The following is an 18,453-nucleotide window of genomic DNA, read 5'->3' as shown; positions in this document are numbered from 1 at the left end:
GGATATCTTAATAAAACCAGTACTTTGAAAAGTATTTGTGCTCCCATGTTCATTGCAGCATTATTCACGGAAGCCAACATATGAAATTAACCTAAGAATCCATGAATACATACATACAGAAATGTGGTATGTAAGTATACACCCACTGTGGAATATGACTCAGCCTTTAAAAAGGAAATCCTGTTATTTGCAACAACATGGATAAACCTAGAGGACATTATGTTAAGTGAAATAAACCAGGCACGGCAATAAAGATACCATGTGATCTCACTTACATGGAGAATCTGAAAAAGCCAAATTCATAGGAGCAGAGGGTAGAATGGTAGTTACCAGAGCTGGGGAAGTAAGGAGAGCGGGAAATGTTCATCAAAGGATACACCATTTCAGTTAGGAGGAAGAAGTGCAGGACATCTACTGCAGGCTGGGCACCGTGGCTCACGCCTGTAACCCCAGCACTTTGGAAGGCAAAGGCAGGCAAATTGCTTATGCTCAGAAGTACAAGACCAGCTTGGGCAACATGGCAAAATCCTATCCCTATAAAAAATGTTTAAAAATTAGCCAAGCACGGTGGTGCGCTCCTGTGATCTCAACCGCTCAGGAGGCTGAGGTGGATCACTTGTGCCCAGAAGGTCAAGGCTGCAGTGAACCAAGATCACACAACTGCACTGCACCCTGGGTGACAGAGGAAGGCCCTATATTCAAAAAAAAAAAGAGAGAGATCTAGTGTATATCATGGTGGCTATAATTACAATATACTGAAAAAAAGAAAAATTACTAAGTAGATTTTAAGTGTTCTAGCCACAAAAAGGATGAGGTAATATTAGAACATGTATAAGCTGCCTGATTAAGCCATTCCACGGCATATATATATTTCAAAGCATCATGTCATACACTGTAAATACATACAATTTTTATTTATACAAAAATAAAAAGCAAGAGGGCAGCCATCTGCAAGCCAAGGAGAGAGGCCTGAACAGATCCTTCCCTTACTTTGCCTTAAAAGGAAAGCAAGGCTGCCAGCACCTTGATCCCAGACTCCCACCACCTTCCCGAACTGTGAGAAAAGAAGTCTGTCGTTTAAGCCACCCAGTCTGATATTTTGTTATGTCAGCCCTAGCAAACAGATATAAAGGGTGTCATATCTTGGTTTGTTCCCTTGCTTATTTTAACTAATACAATTAGATTTCATTTTATTTAGAGGCTACTGGAATCTTGTTTTTCTCTTAATCAGTCCTTTCTGGATGAATGAAAATAACAAACTGTTGAAACTTGAATACTGCTTGTTTTCATACCAAAATTTGCTAAAATAAGGTTTTGTTTTTTTTTTTTAGGCTAAACTCTCTAAATCTTCTCCCATTTAGCAAAAATACCAAGAAATATATAACACATCCCAAGATCACCATATACCTACCTTTCAATGTTTTTTTGGACAAGGGAAAATCTGAAAACCTTGTAATTTCGTTTACATTTATCTGGAAAAAAAAGAAAAAGGAATCTGGGTAATTCATTTGCTTCACAACACAATTGTTTTTACTCTACATTGTACTGCCTAGCTCATCCCTGGTAAAGCAAGGTTGAATTCAATCATCACTTCTAATTAAAAGCCATCATTCCTTCTGAAAGGAAATATGCCCTCAAGAGGCAGTTCCTGAATCAAATATACATTTGTAACCATTTCAACTGGTAAGGAAAAAAGTCACCCAGTAACACACACACACCAAGCATATTACTGTCTTCAACCCCCCTGGCCTCCAAAGTGTTGAACACATTAAAGCATCACCAACCACATCAATTTTAGGAAGAAAATTTACTTCCAGTCATCCTTTAAGGGATATAAATTTAAGAAATAAGGACAAAATTACAATTCATAAGATCACAATGAAAATAGTTCTATACACACAATTTGGAAAAAAAGCGTGAAATTAGTTGGAGAAATATTTCTGGTTAGCACAATCCATTCAAAGCTTTAACTATAAATCAGTGGCCTGTGAAATCCAATCTGATTTCATTTTGGGGTAGATGAAGGAAGGGTGTTATTTCAAACCAGTCAGGGGAAATGTCTGTCATGCTCTGAAGCCACAGTAAGTAACATTTTGCGCTCTAACTTTACATTATCAAACATTCATTACTGGTGTTCTTCGTTAGCACAAACCCAATTTTCTGAATTTCATCTTAGCCGCTCAGGAGAATTATTTTGTTACAGATGCAGAATGCAGGAAGTACTGCTCAGATCTGGAAATATGCTCCCAAAGTATTCACTATTTGCAAAAAGAAAAAGCTGCATTTGTATGGTTCATTTATTTAAATTACACTCTAGGCAGCAAAGCCATGACAGCTGTATTTTGTTTTACAATTTACACCTTTCCTAGGATTCTTTTTTTTTTTTTAATCTTTGTGTTTTTCTTTTTTTTTTTTTTTCCTAGGATTCTTAACAAAGCCCAGGCAGGATTTACTCTCAAGCAATTCTCCCGCCTCAGCCTCCTGAGTAGCTGGACAGGCACGTGCCACCATGCCCAGCTAATTTTTGAATTTTTAGTAGAGACGGGGTTTCACCATGTTGACCAGGATGGTCTCGATCTCTTGACCTCATGATCCACCCACCTCAGCCTCCCAGTGTTAGGATTATAAGCTTGAGCCACCGCACCCGGCCAGGAAGAATGTTTTTATCATGCATTTGACCAGAAGGAGCTCAGTATAGGATAACTCAACTTCCCCTAATTACACCATCCTCTAACTCCACAGCACTGGGGTACATGTTACCAATTTACTATTATAACATTGTATAGACCCGAATATAACACATTGTATAGATCCTAATATAACATGTGTCAAACTGTCTCAACCCTACATGCCCAGGTTCCCTAGCAACTTGGGCATGTATTTTTTTCCATGTATACTTACACCCACCTAGACAAACCTCCGACAAATTGTTTCAAAAGGTTTTGCAGTTAAATTGTTCAGCATTTCACCAGTGAGGCTACCGAACACCACCTGTGTACCATGGCTATGTTGTAAGTTTATATACAGTGCTACCACCTGAGGAGCCCTTAGTGAGGGCCTGCACTTTGGTTATCTAGAGAATAATAAGCCTGCTATTCAAATGATTATATCCAGCATGGCTAACCTTGACAATCGATTTCACACTGCGTTTGTATCTCAACCAAATCATAAGAAAATACTTCTAAAATTAAAGAAGTAAAACAGAACAGCTTAGCAGGGGGAAAAAGTTGCTCCAACAGTGCAACAAATGGGATTTAAATAAATGCAACGTAGTACAGCAGAGCGGTTTGGTGCACTGGTAACAGACTACCTGGGTTAGAACGCCTGCTTCACGTCGCAGCTGTTTAACATTACATAAATTATTTAACCTTGCTGTGCCTTAAAGTTACCTCACCTGTGTAACAGGAACCATTTCTTTTTTTTTTTTTTTTGAGACAGAGTTTTGCTCTTGTTGCCCAGGCTGGAGTGCAATGGCGCGATCTCAGTTCATGGCAACCTCTGCCTCCAAGGTTCAAGTGATTCTCCTGCCTCAGTTTCCCAAGTAGCTGGGATTACAGGCATGCACCACCATGCCCGCCTAATTTTGTATTTTTAGTAGAGATGGGGTTTTTCCATGTTGGTCAGGCCAGTCTCCAACTCCCCGACCTCAGGTGATCCGCCTGCCTCAGCCTCCCAAAGGGCTGGGATTACAGGTGTGAGCCACCGCGCTCGGCCAATTGGAACAATTTCACAGGGTTATTTGTTGTGAGCATATAGAAAGTCCGCATGCATAAAAGTTTGATAAATGTTCACAATTACTATTGAAACAAGAAACGAAAAAAGAATTAGCCAATGCTGCCAACCAGAGCAAAGCCATCTGGGAAAGGTCTAGTCTTACAGCGAAGAACATCTAAACACTGACTGAGCACCCAATCAAGAACAAGCACTGTGCTGCCAGACTCTGGGGAGTGCAAAGATGAATGTATCACTGGTTTGTTACCTTGAATGGCTCATAGTCTAGTAGGAGTTTTTTTTTTTTAAGTTAAAGAAGCCAGTCATCACAGACAGTCGATAAATGTAATGAAAGTATCTATAAAATGCTACAGATGCCCAGTAGCCCTAACTCAGCCAGGGGAGGTGATGAAGAGACATTTGCACTAAATCTGGAAGGAAGAGGACCTGTCCTTGGAGTGGGCAGATGGGTATGCTCACTGCAAGCAGTGGAAACATTAAGTACCAGAATGAGAAGCACAAGAAGCATGGACAATTCACAAAACTGCAAGCTGTTCCTTCATATACGCCTGTTATGTACCCCTTGTGCATGATCTGTATTTTCTATGCATTATCTCATTTGAGCCTTACAATGCTCTGGGTGGCTAATAACCTCTGTTTTTTGAAAGAAGAAACTGATACTTAGAGGGGTGAAGAAACCTGACTACCCAATACCTGAAGAGAATGAGATTTAAACCAGGTCAGGCTGACCACAAATAACTGAACTCTTCAGTGAACTACAACGTGTTGACACACTGTATTTGACAATTTTTCTAAAAGTAACTGAGCCAAGGAAGGGTTCTAATCAGGAGTAAAATGATTAGATGTTCATCTTGGAAAGAATCATTCTAGCCGAAGGATAGAGGATGAATTAGAAAAGTTTAAGGCCTACAGGCCAAATCCCATCAGCCACCTGTTTTACTAAAGTTTTTCTGAAAAACAACACACATTCATTTAAGTATTTCTATGGCAGCTTTTATATTACAAGCGCGCAATTGAGTAGTTCCACCCTTTTGACCACAAAGCTGAAAACATTCACTACCATTTACAGAGAAAGTTTGCTGACCCCTGTTGAAAGCAGTATTTGCTATAGTAATCCAGGCAAGAGATGATGGGAGGCTGAAGACAATGCGCTGGGGATGAAGAAGAATTTGAAAACTTTAAGGAGCAGAACAGATCACAGTGTGACGGACTGGATATAAGAGAAGGTAAGAGAGAAGCACCTAAGACTGCGCCTACGGTCATTCTAGCTCTATGGTCTACTGAGATGGTGGAGCTAAGATGTGGTAGGCTAAAAATGATCCCAAATTATGTCTGTCTATTAACCTCTGGAAGCTATGAATGTTACCTTACACGGCAAAAGTGACTTTTCAGATGTGATTAAATTAAAGATTTTGAGATTGGGTGATTATCCTGGATTATCTGTGTAGGCCTTAAATGCAATCACAAGCATCCTTATAACAGAAGAGGTAGAATGACACAGGAGAAGCCAGAGACTGGAGTTATGTAGCCACAAGCCAAGGAATGCAAGCAGCCACCAGAAGCTACAAAGGCAAGAAACAGATTCTCCCCTAGGACCTCTGCAGAGAGATGCCCCTGCTGACACGTTGATTTTGGCCCCAGTGAAACTGATTTCAGATGTGTGGCCTCCAGAAAGTGGCAGAATAAGTCTCTGTTGTTGGGTTTTTTGTTTTGTTTTGTTTTTGTTTTTTGAGACAGAGTCTCACTCATGTTGACCAGACTGGAATGCAATGGCGCAATCTCGAGTCACTGCAATCTCCACCTCCCAGGTTCAAGTGATTCTCTTGCCTCAGCGCCTGGCTAACTTGTTGGTATTTTTAGTAGAGATGGGGTTTCACCATGTTGGCCAGGCTGGTCTTGAACTCCTGACCTCAAGGTCTCTGTTGTTTTAAGCCACCAAGTTTGTGGTGATTTGTCACAGTGGCAACTTTAGTTCCAAAAATATTCCACCTGTTAAAACTCTGATTGTACTGCACTAGAAGCGGGCTGAGAAGCTGAAGGATGTGGGTGAAGGCCAACAAACATGGGATTTAGGGAAAGGGAAAAGAGGAATGGACAGACTTGTGGAGCCTGGGGTTGGGGGGAGAAGTCAGGTCAAAGTGATGGTTACAGGTATACTCATCTGGGATCACCAGCTACAACATGGGAATGACAGGTGACAGAAAGAGACCAGCGTCCCAGCTTTTCTAGGCCAATTCTTGGATGGAAATATGAAGCCTGTGGAGAAAATGAGGTGGCCACAGGAAGGAGCATAGATGATGTTGAGGCATGCAGTCTGGCCTCATGACTAAAAAAGCAAAGGCTTTGGGATTAGAAAGACATGGATTTAGCTTCCAAATCCACACTACCTACTAAGCGTGAGAGATTCGGGCACTTAAGAGTTTCATTCCTCTTAGAACCTCAATTCTCTCATCTATAAAATGGGATTAATATCCATCCCTCAGATCAAGTCAATTAATGTAAGCACATGGTGAGTGCTTAAAAATGTAGGTGTTATTGCCATTACTGTCATCAGTATTATTACTATGAATATGACTGCAGCCATTATAGCATTAGTCTCCCTACCCTTAGGTACAGCTGCATTTCTGTCATTTTTTTCAGGATCAGTGTAGCAAGCAAAAGAGTGGCCAGGACGGTGGAGAGGTTTGAGCTGCGGCACACGGCGTGACCTCCCATTCCCGGCCGGGTACCAGTGACAGGTCCGCCTCCTCCACTCTGCAACCCCTCGCCGCAGTGACACGCTGCCCCGCTGTTGGCCGGCCCGCGCCCCCTCCCCAGCGCCGGCCTCACCTTCTCATAGTTCAGCATGAGGCGGCTGATATCCTCGCGCTCGACCTGCCACTCGGGTTTCTTCAGTTGCTTCCTCAACTGCTTCTTTTTGTTCTGCCTGTGGCTGTGTTTTTTCTTCCAGCGATTGAAGCTCCGCACCGGGTCGGGTCGGGCTTCCGAACCCGGAGAGTCGGCAGTTTTGACCATCACTGCAGCCGAGACAGCTCGGACCGACCCCCAGACTAGAGACACCTAAGGCCGGGATCGCGGAACCAGCATGGGGAAAAACGCACGATGGCGCATGCGCGAACCCGGAAACCCCGCCCCCGAGCTTTTGAAACCGGGGCACGCGCCAATGACGACAAGGAAAAACAGGGCTGTGATTGGCAGATTCGCTCCTGCAGGGAGGCGCAGTCTCGGGGAAACGGGGACGAGGCGCTCTAAGAAAGAGGGCGCGCTGAGCTGCGCCGGGAGCACGCCAGGCTCTTTAAAAAAGACGCATGCGCATTGTTGTTGTTACTTTGGTGACGTCATACGCTGGCCCTTTAAGGGATATTAACACTTTGGCTCCAGGTTCAACTTTGCGAAGCGTTCGTGAGCGTGTGCGTAGACACATACAATCTGTGAATTAAAATTGTGATCCTCGTTTTGAGTATTTGGGCCCAACGAGCCACAAGATTTGCCCAACAGTAAACAGTTAATGACTTCTGATTTCCATGCACTGAGCTTGTACTTTCTCAGGAATAAAAATAAATATTCTATATTCTTCTTATGCCCCTCTAGGTTTTCCTTTTCCTCTGAGCCCCTCAGACTCTAGCTGCAACAGCAAGGAAACTGGAACGGAATCAAATTGAATTTGCCTTAAAATGCTACTATGGAGACAAAATAACTAAAAGTTAAGAAGTAGATGATAGAGACCGGGCACAGTGGCTCACGCCTATAAACCCGTATCTACTAAAAATACAAAAATTAGCCAGGCGTGGTGGCATGCGCCTATAATCCCAGCTACTCGAGAGGCGGAGGCAGGAGAATCGCTTGAACCCGGAAGGCAGAGGTTGCAGCGAGCAGAGATCGTCTCACTTTACTACAGCCTGGGCGAAAGAGGGAAACTCTATCTCAAAAAAAAAAAAAAAGTAGGTAATAGAAAAGTTATTGCTAGTTGGCCATTTAAGTGAAGTGGCTTTCAATGAATTGGGTTTTTTGACACACTTACCTAGAGCCTCCAGGAAAACACTGGATCGTGGTGGGAGAGCTCAGTTGTGGCAAAGGAAAGTGGAAAAATGAACTCAAAGTTCACATGCAGAATTTGGGGCCCTCAAATTCCCTTTCCAACCACATACTCAGATCACTATTGTCACCTCTATGTCCATCCTCCAAACAGGTCATGGCTTATTGGAAGGGAGTGAGGACAGTAGGTGAACGAGAATTTCTATACTCAGGGACACTAGATATGGTAGACAGTAAAACTCAATTAGGAGAGATTATATAAAAGCATATATACATCCTCAAAAAATTAAAAATAGAACTCTACATGAGCCAGCAAATTTCACTTCTGGGAATATACAGACAAAAAAATTGAAAGCAGGGTCCCAATTGCACACCATGTTCACCGCAGCACTATTCACAATAGCTAAAAGGTAGAAGCAACCCAGGTGTCTATCCACTGATGAATGAGTAAGGAAAATATACACATAAAATGGAATAGTATTCAGCTTTCATAAAGAAGGAATTTCTGACAGAAGCGCAACATGGATAAACTTTAAGAATATTAAGCTAAGTGAAATAAGCCAGTCACAAAAGGACAAGTACTATATATATGGTTCTATTTATGTGAGGTACTTAGGGTTGTCAAAAGGATAGAGAGAAAGTAGAATGGTGGCTGCCAGGGAGGGGCTAATGGGGGGTTACTGTTTAATCATTGCAGAGTTCCAGTTTGGCAAGATGAGAAGAGTTCTACAGATTGGTTGCACAACAGTGCGAATGTACTTTTTTTTTTTTTTTTTTTTTGAGATGGAGTTTCGCTCTTGTCACCCAGGCTGGAGTGCAATGGCGCGATCTCGGCTCACCGCAACCTCCACCTCCTGGGTTCAGGCAATTCTCCTGCCTCAGCCTCCTGAGTAGCTGGGATTACAGGCACGCGCCACCATGCCCAGCTAATTTTTTGTATTTTTAGTAGAGACGGGGTTTCACCATGTTGACCAGGATGGTCTCGATCTGTTGACCTCATGATCCACCCACCTCGGCCTCCCAAAGTGCTGGGATTACAGGCTTGAGCCACCGCGCCCAGCCCAGTGCGAATGTACTTAATGCAACTGAACTGTATACTCAAAAATGGCTAAAATGTTAAACTTTATGTGATGTGTATTTTACCACATGTGTACCGCATATGTATACCTACAGAACAGTAAGGCCCTCGGCTATAACTCACTTTTTCCCTAAAACTGCAGCGTGCTCGCAGGCATATATTCATCCCGGGCAAGAACTGGAAGATTCAACTCTAGGGAAACTGAGTGCCCAGGAGAAAGCTCTCAATATAATGACGTTTAGGGGCGGGCACGGGGGCTCACGCCTATGATCCCAGCACTTTCCAAAGCCAAGGAGAGAGGATTGCTCGAGCCCAGAAGTTTGAGACAAGCCTGGGCAACACAGTGAGACCTTGCCTCTACCAAAACTCAAAAAACTCAGCCGAGCTTCGTGGCACACACCTGTAGTCCCAGCTACTAGAGGGCCGAGGCAAGAAGATCACTTGAGCCTACAGAAGTCAAGGCTGTAGTGAGCCCGGATACTGCCACCGCACTCCAGCCTGGGCGACAGAGCCCCGTGCTCTTTAGGGAAACTTATCCATTAATAAGCCCTCCATTGACTCTTTTCTAATCAGCCTTATTCTTTTGTTTGATTGTTTGTCTGTTTGTGACAGAGTTTTGTTCGCTGCCCAGGCTGGAGTGCCGTGGTGTGATCTTGGCTCACTGCAACCTCCGCCTCCCGGGTTCAAGCAGTTCTCCTGCCTCAGCCTCCCAAGTCGCTGGGATTACAGGCATGTGTCACCATGCCCAGCCAATTTTTTGTGTTTTTAGTAGAGATGGGTTTTCTCCACGTTGGTCAGGACTCCCAACCTCAGGTGATCCGTCTACCTTGGCCTCCTAAAGTGCTGGGATTACAGGTGTGAGCCACCTCGACTGGCCACCTTATTGTTAAATATGGAAGAGTAACCAAAGACCAACAAACATTTTAGGAAATGTTTTAACTTCACAAATTAATGCAGAGAGCAAAATAAGCCTTCAAAAAATCATTATTAATATTCTTAGAAAGATAAGGCCTCGCTCATGCCTGTAATCCCAGCACTTTGGGAGGCCGAGGCGGGTGGATCACGAGATCAAGAGATCAAGACCATCCTGGTCAACATAGTGAAACCCCATCTCTACTAAAAATACAAAAAATTAGCTGGGCATGGTGGCACGTGCCTGTAATCCCCACTGCTCAGGAGGCTGAGGCAGGAGAATTGCCTGAACCCAGGAGGAGGAGGTTGCGGTGAGCCAAGATCGCACCATTACACTCCAGCCTGGGTAACAAGAGTGAAATTCAATCTCAAAAAAAGAAAGAAAAAAAGATAAGGCCTCATACCCAAGAAATAAGAACAGAGAATACTCAGAGAACAAAAAAGAATTCCTCATAGAAGTCATTTTGTTTGTTATAGAAATCAAATTGTTAACATAAAAGAGTGGAAAATTCAAATTTTAGTCACAAGAAGTCAGTATCACATTCCAAAGTCATTAGGATTTAATAATTTGTAATGAAAATAGATCATATATTTATCACTTAAAATGACAGCTTCATGATGATTTCAATGCTTAGTTGCTCTAATACCTTGTTTTCTATAGAAATGACCCCTAGATAGGCTTCCAATTGTAATATTGAGGACATTAAATATGTTTTAACATGTTTTAAGATTCTATATTCTCCACCACCAACCAATATTCACAAAGATCCTAAAGAACTAAAAAGAAAAAAAATTGGAAATGTGCCTGGTAACTACTGCTATTTAGACAAATAGAGGCAATATTCCCGTAGTGGAAGGAGGGTCCATTCTAAAATTTAGGGAAGAAAATATAATATTTGGCTGGGCATGGTGGCTCGTGCCTGTATTCCCAGCACTTGAGGTCAAGGCAGGTGGATCACCCAGGAGTTCAAGACCAGCCTAGCCAACATGGTGAAACCCTGTCTCTACTAAAAATACAAAAATTAGCCAGGCATGGTGGCATGCACCCATAATCCCAGCTACTTGGGAGGCTGAGGCTGGAGAATCGCTTGAACCCATGAGGCAGAGGTTGCAGTGAGCCGAGATCACACAATTGCACTCCAGCCTGGTTGACAAGAGGGAGACTCCATCTAAAAAAAAAAAAAAAAAATAGGAACACTTGTAGTTCATCCTACATTGATACCCTATCTAATATCTAATATTATCCATCACTTAGATTCCATCTGTAAGTTTACAACAGTTTATCATCGTAATTATTCAAAGTGCATGTCTCAAAAACTCTGAAAAGATCATTACAATCTTTCAGTATTTAAAAACGTGTTTTGAAAGATTTTCTGGTCCAGCAAGATAATAATGGTAGTGATGAGCACAACCATTGCCCAGATCTCAGTTTGTAAAGACCATTTTTTCTAATCAAATGAGTCAGAGTTCTCTGAAGAAATAGCTAATTCCAGGCTTACACAAAGAAAGAACAAGGTAAGCTGGAATATCTTGAAGTGCCAGAAAAAAAAGAAGTGCTCAAAGAATTATGGGAATGGATGGGACAGTTCTATTTCTTGACCTAGATGACAGCTATGAGGATATTTGCCTAATAATACTTCAGTAGACTCTACAGTCATTTTATGTAGCTTTCTATAGTGTAAAAAAAAGAATATATGTTACCCCAAAATATGCCTCTTTGATAAAACATTATTTTTTAGCTAAAGACAATTAAGAAGCAGCAAACATGGGAAGAGCCCTTCCTATCCTCCCACTTTTTTTTTGCTTAAACAGAGGATATAAATTACCTTTTACTGGAAACAATTCTAATTGTCATAACCACCCAGAGACAGCACGGGAGGAATCTGCAGACTAATCTTACTCCATTAGTTTCCTCACATACATTTACCTTCCACGGTTTCCCGCATTTGGAAGCCCAAAACCGGTTCCCGTTTTTCCTGTCACTGCTCTACAAGTGTATTGTCCTTTGTTGAAGATGCTATATCAGCCAGAGTTCCCAGCCACTACTTTGAGTTACTTTCCATTAAAGTTACTCCCACGCGCCGAGCACTGCACACATCACTAACCTTGTTCGTTTTGTTCTTGTTAATCTGTCTTTTGTCACTGGGCTTGTTCTAACTACAATTTTATGAGGGTTGAGGAAGAATTATATTTCCTCCCCAACAATAGGTATATTATATTTTTCAATAAAAATGGTTTAAAATATAAAAAGTTCACAACAAAAAGTCATGCCAAGTTGGTACTGAGCTAATACATTTAAATCTAGGTGTTTTAAAAAGTATAACTTTGACTAGCATTTTACACTTTATCTAGATAATTTACTTTTTAAAATATCAGTAATGTATAAAAGATCACTGTTTACTGCCTGTAATTGAGAATTAGGAGCAGGATGGCCTCAAGCCGGCTTCTACATCATGTATTTTACAAGAGTTTCAAAATTAACCTCAGTAAATGTTAGTTTCAGTGTTTCAACAATGTTCCAATAGCTGAAAGGTAATTGTGTAATTCTTGGATTATAAAAAATATTCCATAGTTTAAAAACTGTCACGCAGTGGCTCACACCTGTAATCCCAACACTTTGGGAGGCTGAGGCAGAAGGATTGCTTCAGGTCAGGAGTTCAAGAGCTGCCTGAGCAACATAGCAACACTTTATGAAAAATTTAAAAATTAGCCAAGTGTGGTGATGCACACCTGTAGTCTTAGCTACTCAGGAGCTAAGGTGGAAGGGTCACTTGATCTGAGAAGTTCAAGGTTATAGTGAGCTGTAATAGCACTACAGCACTCCAGCCTGGGTGACAGACGGAGACGCTGTCTTGGAAAAAAAAATTTTTTTTTAAAGGTTTTCACTTTTTTAATTTAACCATAAGTTTAAAGAATGTGTAATGAATATGGAGTGCTCTGTAATACTTGTTGGAAATCTTCCTGTCAAAATTAAATTTGTTCTTCATGTACATAAATTTTGGTAATGTCATTATCTCTGACCTTTACATTTTTAATAATAATTACATTCTTATTATTATCAGAACCAGATTTAAATTTCCTGGATAACTATGAACAAGAAGGGACTTTATGTTTTTTAAGGGGAGATTATTCTCAGTTTGCCATAACATTCTTTGCCTCAAAACTGTAGCATTTCAAACTTTCGTCAGCTTATTGCTTTGCAGTCACGTTTTTTACCCTGCCCTAAGAACCTCCTTTGTCATTCACTTTCAATTCACACTTCAGTTAATCTCTTACTGCTCTTGGTTTTGCAGAGAAGTAACTGAACCAAGATGCTAGTTACATGCTTTCAAGACGTTACAGGAAGAGTTCTTCCTATCCTCCCACTTTTTTGCTTAAACAGAGGATAAGCAAATTATCACATTATTTTACTTTCTATCCTGTGTTTAAAGTAGTCTACTAAATACGTAGATCAGATGATTCCACAGTTATATCATCTGCTGAGCAAATTCTATATTCACATATAGAAATACAGGGTTTTAGAAATCTATAAATCTAACACATTGGTATTTTTCTACTTGGGATTGATACATTTTATAATTTAGTTAATTACTTTAGGTAATTGGACAATATTTATAATCCTTGCCTTATTCAAATAATTAAATGATATCATTCAATGTAATAGTGTTAACTATTTGGTTTTATATTTTATCTTCTAAATATAAGCTCTGTTTCACAGCACCAATAACTACATATATTATACTTTTCAAATCAGATTTTATCTGTGAATACATAACACTTTGCTGATGTGCTTTTTTATTATTTTTATGATTTCTAAGAAGTAATACATGCCAGCCTTTTCATCCATTTGCATAATATCGTTAATTTTTTTACCTCCAGTTTTTAATAAAGGCAGACTCCTTCATGTTACATCAAGTAACCAGAATCCAGTAACTATTTTACTGTTTGAAAAAGTTTGTATTTAAAAAAAAAAGTTTACAAAAACTTCCACCTGTGCTTTTGTTTTGTTTTGCTTTTGTGTGTTTTTTTGTTTGTTTTGTTTTTTTGCTTGTGACGGTTTCCAACAAGAATGACCCATTTTTTAATATTCAAGTTACCTGGCCATGTACCTGAACTGAGAAAGTGTTTTACAAATGTATATTCAATTTATTTCTCTTCTAATTTCTATTTACATTTCTATCTTGTGGCTGACATGAAGACAAAAAGCAAATTCCCATCCTGCTCTCAATTCTACGTTCTAATGAAACTGATATCTTTATATGTTTCCCCAATATTTTGTATATTTGTGTTTTAAAAATATATTCAGTTATCTCAACAATATTTTTTTTCCTCTATAATGGCTTTCGTTTTTCCATTTTATGATTCTATTAATTTTTAAAAATGTGTTCTGATGTCTAGTAAGAAATTACATAATAGCTTAGTATTTTATCTCAGAATTTATAAAAATTTAATGCAATATATATGAAAAAAGCTGTTAAATTTTAACAGTGATTATTCGCTGCTTCACTGTGAACCAATCTGAAAACATTTCTTTAAATTTGTAGATAATTTGAGTCCACTTAAATTAATTGTTATGGCTGATATGTTTGGTCTCAGTTCTGTGATAGTAATTTATATAAAATTTTATATACTACATCTGATGTGTTCTTTTCCTATATTGTCTGTTTCTTGGTCATCTTGACGTTTTTTAATTTTTGTATTTAGAACACTGCGTAATAGTTGCCTGGACAATAAGTTCTTTATATGACGCTCTTACGCTCCTTTTTCCTTGGTGATATCCATTGATTTCCACTTACTATCAATATGGAAATCCATGAGTTTATGTTATTTTCCCTTTCATTTGCATTGTCAGAGCATATCACGTTTATGCTTTATTCTTCCATGCTGACTCCACTTTGTTTAGACTCAGTTCTAAAATTACATTTAATGCTTATTCTTCATCTGCCAAAATTTTCCAAATCACCTCATGGTTCGAAAAAAACCCAGGGGTGCGATATTCCCTGAGGTCCTGCATGCTTTAAATTGTTTTTCAATAGCCTCAAGTTGTAAAGTCTTCAGTTCTTTTTTCCCTTGAGTTTCTTTGTTCCACTGTTGTCTTGTTGATTGTGTTGATGCCAAGCTGTCTGATGCCAATCTAATTTTCTCTCTTTCCTAATGACCTTAATTGTTTTGAATGGAAAATCAGATAATTTTTTTCTCCTTTTTTTAGTAAATTAAATCGTTTTACTAAATTATGTTTTAGAGTTAATTGTTTATGGCTCAATTCTCCCAGGCACACAGTGGACCTCTTCAATAACAGTTCTTTGTTTTTATTTTTTTGTTTTGTTTTATTTTTGAGATGGAGTCTTGCTTGTTGCCCAGGCTGGAGTAAAGTGGTGTGATCTCGGCTCACTGCAACCTCTGCCTCGCAGGTTCAAGCGATGCTCCTGCCTCAGCCTCCCGAGTAGCTGGGAAAACAGGCACCCGCCACCAGGCCCAGCTAATTTTTCTGTTTTTAGTAGAGACGGGGTTTCACCTTGATGGGCAGGCTCGCCTCAAACTATTGACCTCATGTGATCTGCCCTCCTCGGCTTCCCAAAGTGCTGGGATTACAGGCATGAGCCACCAGGCCCAGCTAGTTCTTTGCTTAAGTTTGTCTGCTCCCTGCATTGTAACTGCCTTTCTGCATTGCCAATAAAGTTAAATACCGTTTAATTTTAAGAGAGTCCCACAAGATCAGAATAACTAGGTTTAAAGATGCTAAAAGTTGAACCCATCCATGTCCTCTTGTTATGTAAAAATGGCAAATTACTATTTGTAAATTAATTCAACTGTATATTTGACTTTTTTAAAAAAAAAAAACAAAAACAAAAAACAGGGTTTCACCATGTTGGCCAGGCTGGTCTTGAACTTCTGACTTTAGGTGATCCGCCCGCCTTGGCCTCTCAAAGTGCTGAGATTACAGACATGAGCCACCACACCCAGCCCCATATTTGACTTTTTTTTTTTTTTTTGAGACGGAATTTCGCTGTTGTTACCAGGCTGGAGTGCAATGGCGCGATCTCAGCTCACCGCAACCTCTGTCTCCTAGGTTCAGGCAGTTCTCCTGCCTCAGCCTCCCGAGTAGCTGGGATTACAGGCACGCGCCACCGTGCCCAGTTAATTTTTGTATTTTTAGTAGAGACGGGGTTTCACCATGTTGACCAGGATGGTCTCGATCTCTTGACCTCGCGATCCACCCGCCTCGGCTTCCCAAAGTACTGGGATTACAGGCGTGAGCCACTGCGCCCAGCCCTTGACTTTTTTAAAGTTGAAAACTAAATTAATACAAGATATATGTTTATTCACACAATGAAAGCATGTTTGTTTCCTTCTACCTTATTCATACCATCAGTCTGAAGTCATTGTTAGGATACAGCACTTCCATCGAATTTCTGAAGTTACAGCTTCGTTTGGTTCCATCGCCCCTTTCACTCATATCCTCCAAAACCTGGCAGGGCCAACATTCAGCCACCTTGATTCCAGAGTGCAACCTGTCAAAGTTTAAAACATATGTATATATTTACCTAATTGGCTAGTACACATAAACTGAAAGGCCAGGAGGATTAAGCTTGCCACAACTGTTGTGTTGCTAACTACCCAGGAGTCATGAATCAGTTAGTCTATACATACCTTTGTTCATTCCTTTATGTATAACTTTTTTCGTTTATTTATCTAATTGTCTTCTAGTAGACATTGTTAAGCCTCAAGAATACAAAAATGAAGGAGAAACTATCCTTGCCTCAAGGAATTTATAAACAAACATCATGACCTCCAAAGTCAGCTGCATGAGAATCACATAGAAAGCTTTTAAAAAATAGTACTTCCTGAGCTTTACCCAAAAATATTCTGATTCTACAAGTATGACACAGAAACCAGGCAATTCTGTTTCGTAGGGACCTCTGGTCTAGAAAATTACACTTAATCATAATAATTGAAGCTGATTATAATTAATTATATAATTTGAATCAGTTCAAGTTTAATACCACCAAAAGTAAACCCTAACAAAACTATGTAGATTAACATATGAAGAGAAGATAGCAATAAATAAAATTTCCATATGCCCTTGATTTTTTGTTGTTGTTGCTGTTGTTTGAGATGGGAGCTCACCCAGGCTGAAGTGCAGTGACACAATCAGGGCTCATTGCAGCCTTGACCTCCTGGGCTCAAGCCATCTTCCCACCTCAGTCCCCCCGAGTAACTGGGACCACAGGCACATGCCACCATACCTGGCTAGCGTTTTGTATTTTTCGTAGAGACAGAGTTTTGTCGTGTTGCCCAGGCTGGTCTTGATCTCCTGAACTCAGGCGATCTGCCTGACTCAGCTTCCCAAAGCTCTGGGATTACAGGTGTGAGCCACCATGCCCTACCTGCCCTTGATTCATATTTGAACCATGGATAATACTAAGATGCTTAATAAAATCATCTCTACTCCTCAGTGCGGCTCTCACACATAAGGATTACTGAGATACTTGACAAAACCTTCTCTACTCATCAATATTATCAATAAAAATTACTGTGGCTATCACACATTAGGATTCTGATACCGTAGTTCGCTAGTAAGAATACCTGGAAACTCGTGCCCTCATCACTTGTCTGAGATAAACTTAACTTCTACCACTATGTTCACTTAGAAATTGGAACTTCCAGAGAGTTATTTTTGGTCTATCACAGGCCAGCAGGTGGCAGGGTAGGATTAAGTCCTAGCTTTTGCTTGGGATTGGACTGAATTTGGCCTGGGTTTTTATAGTCACTCAGTAATTTGGTGTGCTGATAGGTCTGTCTGTCTTATGAAAACATTTAGTTTTGGCCGGGCGCAGCGGCTCACGCCTGTGATTTCAGCACTTTGGGAGGCTGAGGCAGGTGGATCACAAGGTCAAGAGATCGAGACTATCCTGGTCAACATGGTGAAAGAAATCCCGTTTCTTTGTAAAGAAACCCCGTTTCTTTTGTAAAAATACAAAAATTAGCTGGGCATGGTGTTGCGCACTTGTAGTCCCAGCTACTCGGGAGGCTGAGGCAGGAGAATTGCCTGAACCCAGGAGGCGGAGGTTGCGGTGAGCCGAGATCGCACCATTGCACTCCAGCCTGGGTAACAAGAGCGAAACTCCGTCTCAAAAAAAAAAAAAAAAACATTGAGTTTTTAGGACATGCTTTACCATTAGTACTCCCAAAATTCTCTTTTTAGTTCATTTTCCAATGCTTCTTTGTCATTAACAGGAAGTAATTGCTAACATTTATTGAGCACCTAATAAGTGCTATTTCTAAGTTATTTACATGTGTTCTCTCTAAGCTCACACAACTCATTTTCCAGATGAGAAAACTGAAAGCGAGAACAATTAAATCATATGCCCAGGGTCATATGTGACATAATACATGATATCATTGGTATTCTCTCCCACTTTGTGGCACTGCAAAACATATATAATTTTGATTTATTTCATCATGGAAAGACTTCCAACTATCCTGTACTAAAAAGAATTAGGATCTTCATAAATAGAAGTTTACCTTTTGCTGGCACCAATCTTACTGAGTTCAGTTATTTGAGTTAACCTTGAATCTAACTGTTCACTACCTATGTACAATTTTCATATATTTCTATGTCTTACGTGGTGTTAAATCAAACCAAATGTGGCCTGAGAAGGACTCTGTATTTCTATATTTGAGTCTTCGTGGAC

At 40.3% G+C, this 18,453-nt stretch overlaps 1 protein-coding gene across 5 annotated transcripts in view; it reads right to left on the bottom strand.

Moving 5' to 3' along the window:
• Nucleotides 1–6,819, bottom strand: part of DDX10 (DEAD-box helicase 10) — a 283,882-nt gene extending 277,063 nt beyond the window's left edge. For all 5 annotated transcript variants that reach the window (XM_035264462.3, XM_078339398.1, XM_035264461.3 and 2 more), the window contains exons 1-2: nucleotides 6,562–6,819; nucleotides 1,412–1,472 (exon numbers count right to left, since the gene is read on the bottom strand). In XM_035264462.3, the coding sequence (XP_035120353.3) occupies nucleotides 1,412–1,472; nucleotides 6,562–6,747 (247 nt within the window). In that variant the 5' untranslated portion in view covers nucleotides 6,748–6,819. The remainder of the gene's footprint in view (nucleotides 1–1,411; nucleotides 1,473–6,561) is intronic.
• Nucleotides 6,820–18,453: the final 11,634 nt, after the last annotated feature.

The sequence above is a fragment of the Callithrix jacchus genome, chromosome 10 (genome assembly GCF_049354715.1).
Source record: "Callithrix jacchus isolate 240 chromosome 10, calJac240_pri, whole genome shotgun sequence".
NCBI classification, from domain to species: domain Eukaryota; kingdom Metazoa; phylum Chordata; class Mammalia; order Primates; family Cebidae; genus Callithrix; species Callithrix jacchus.
This window is presented reverse-complemented; position numbering and strand designations above follow the sequence as displayed.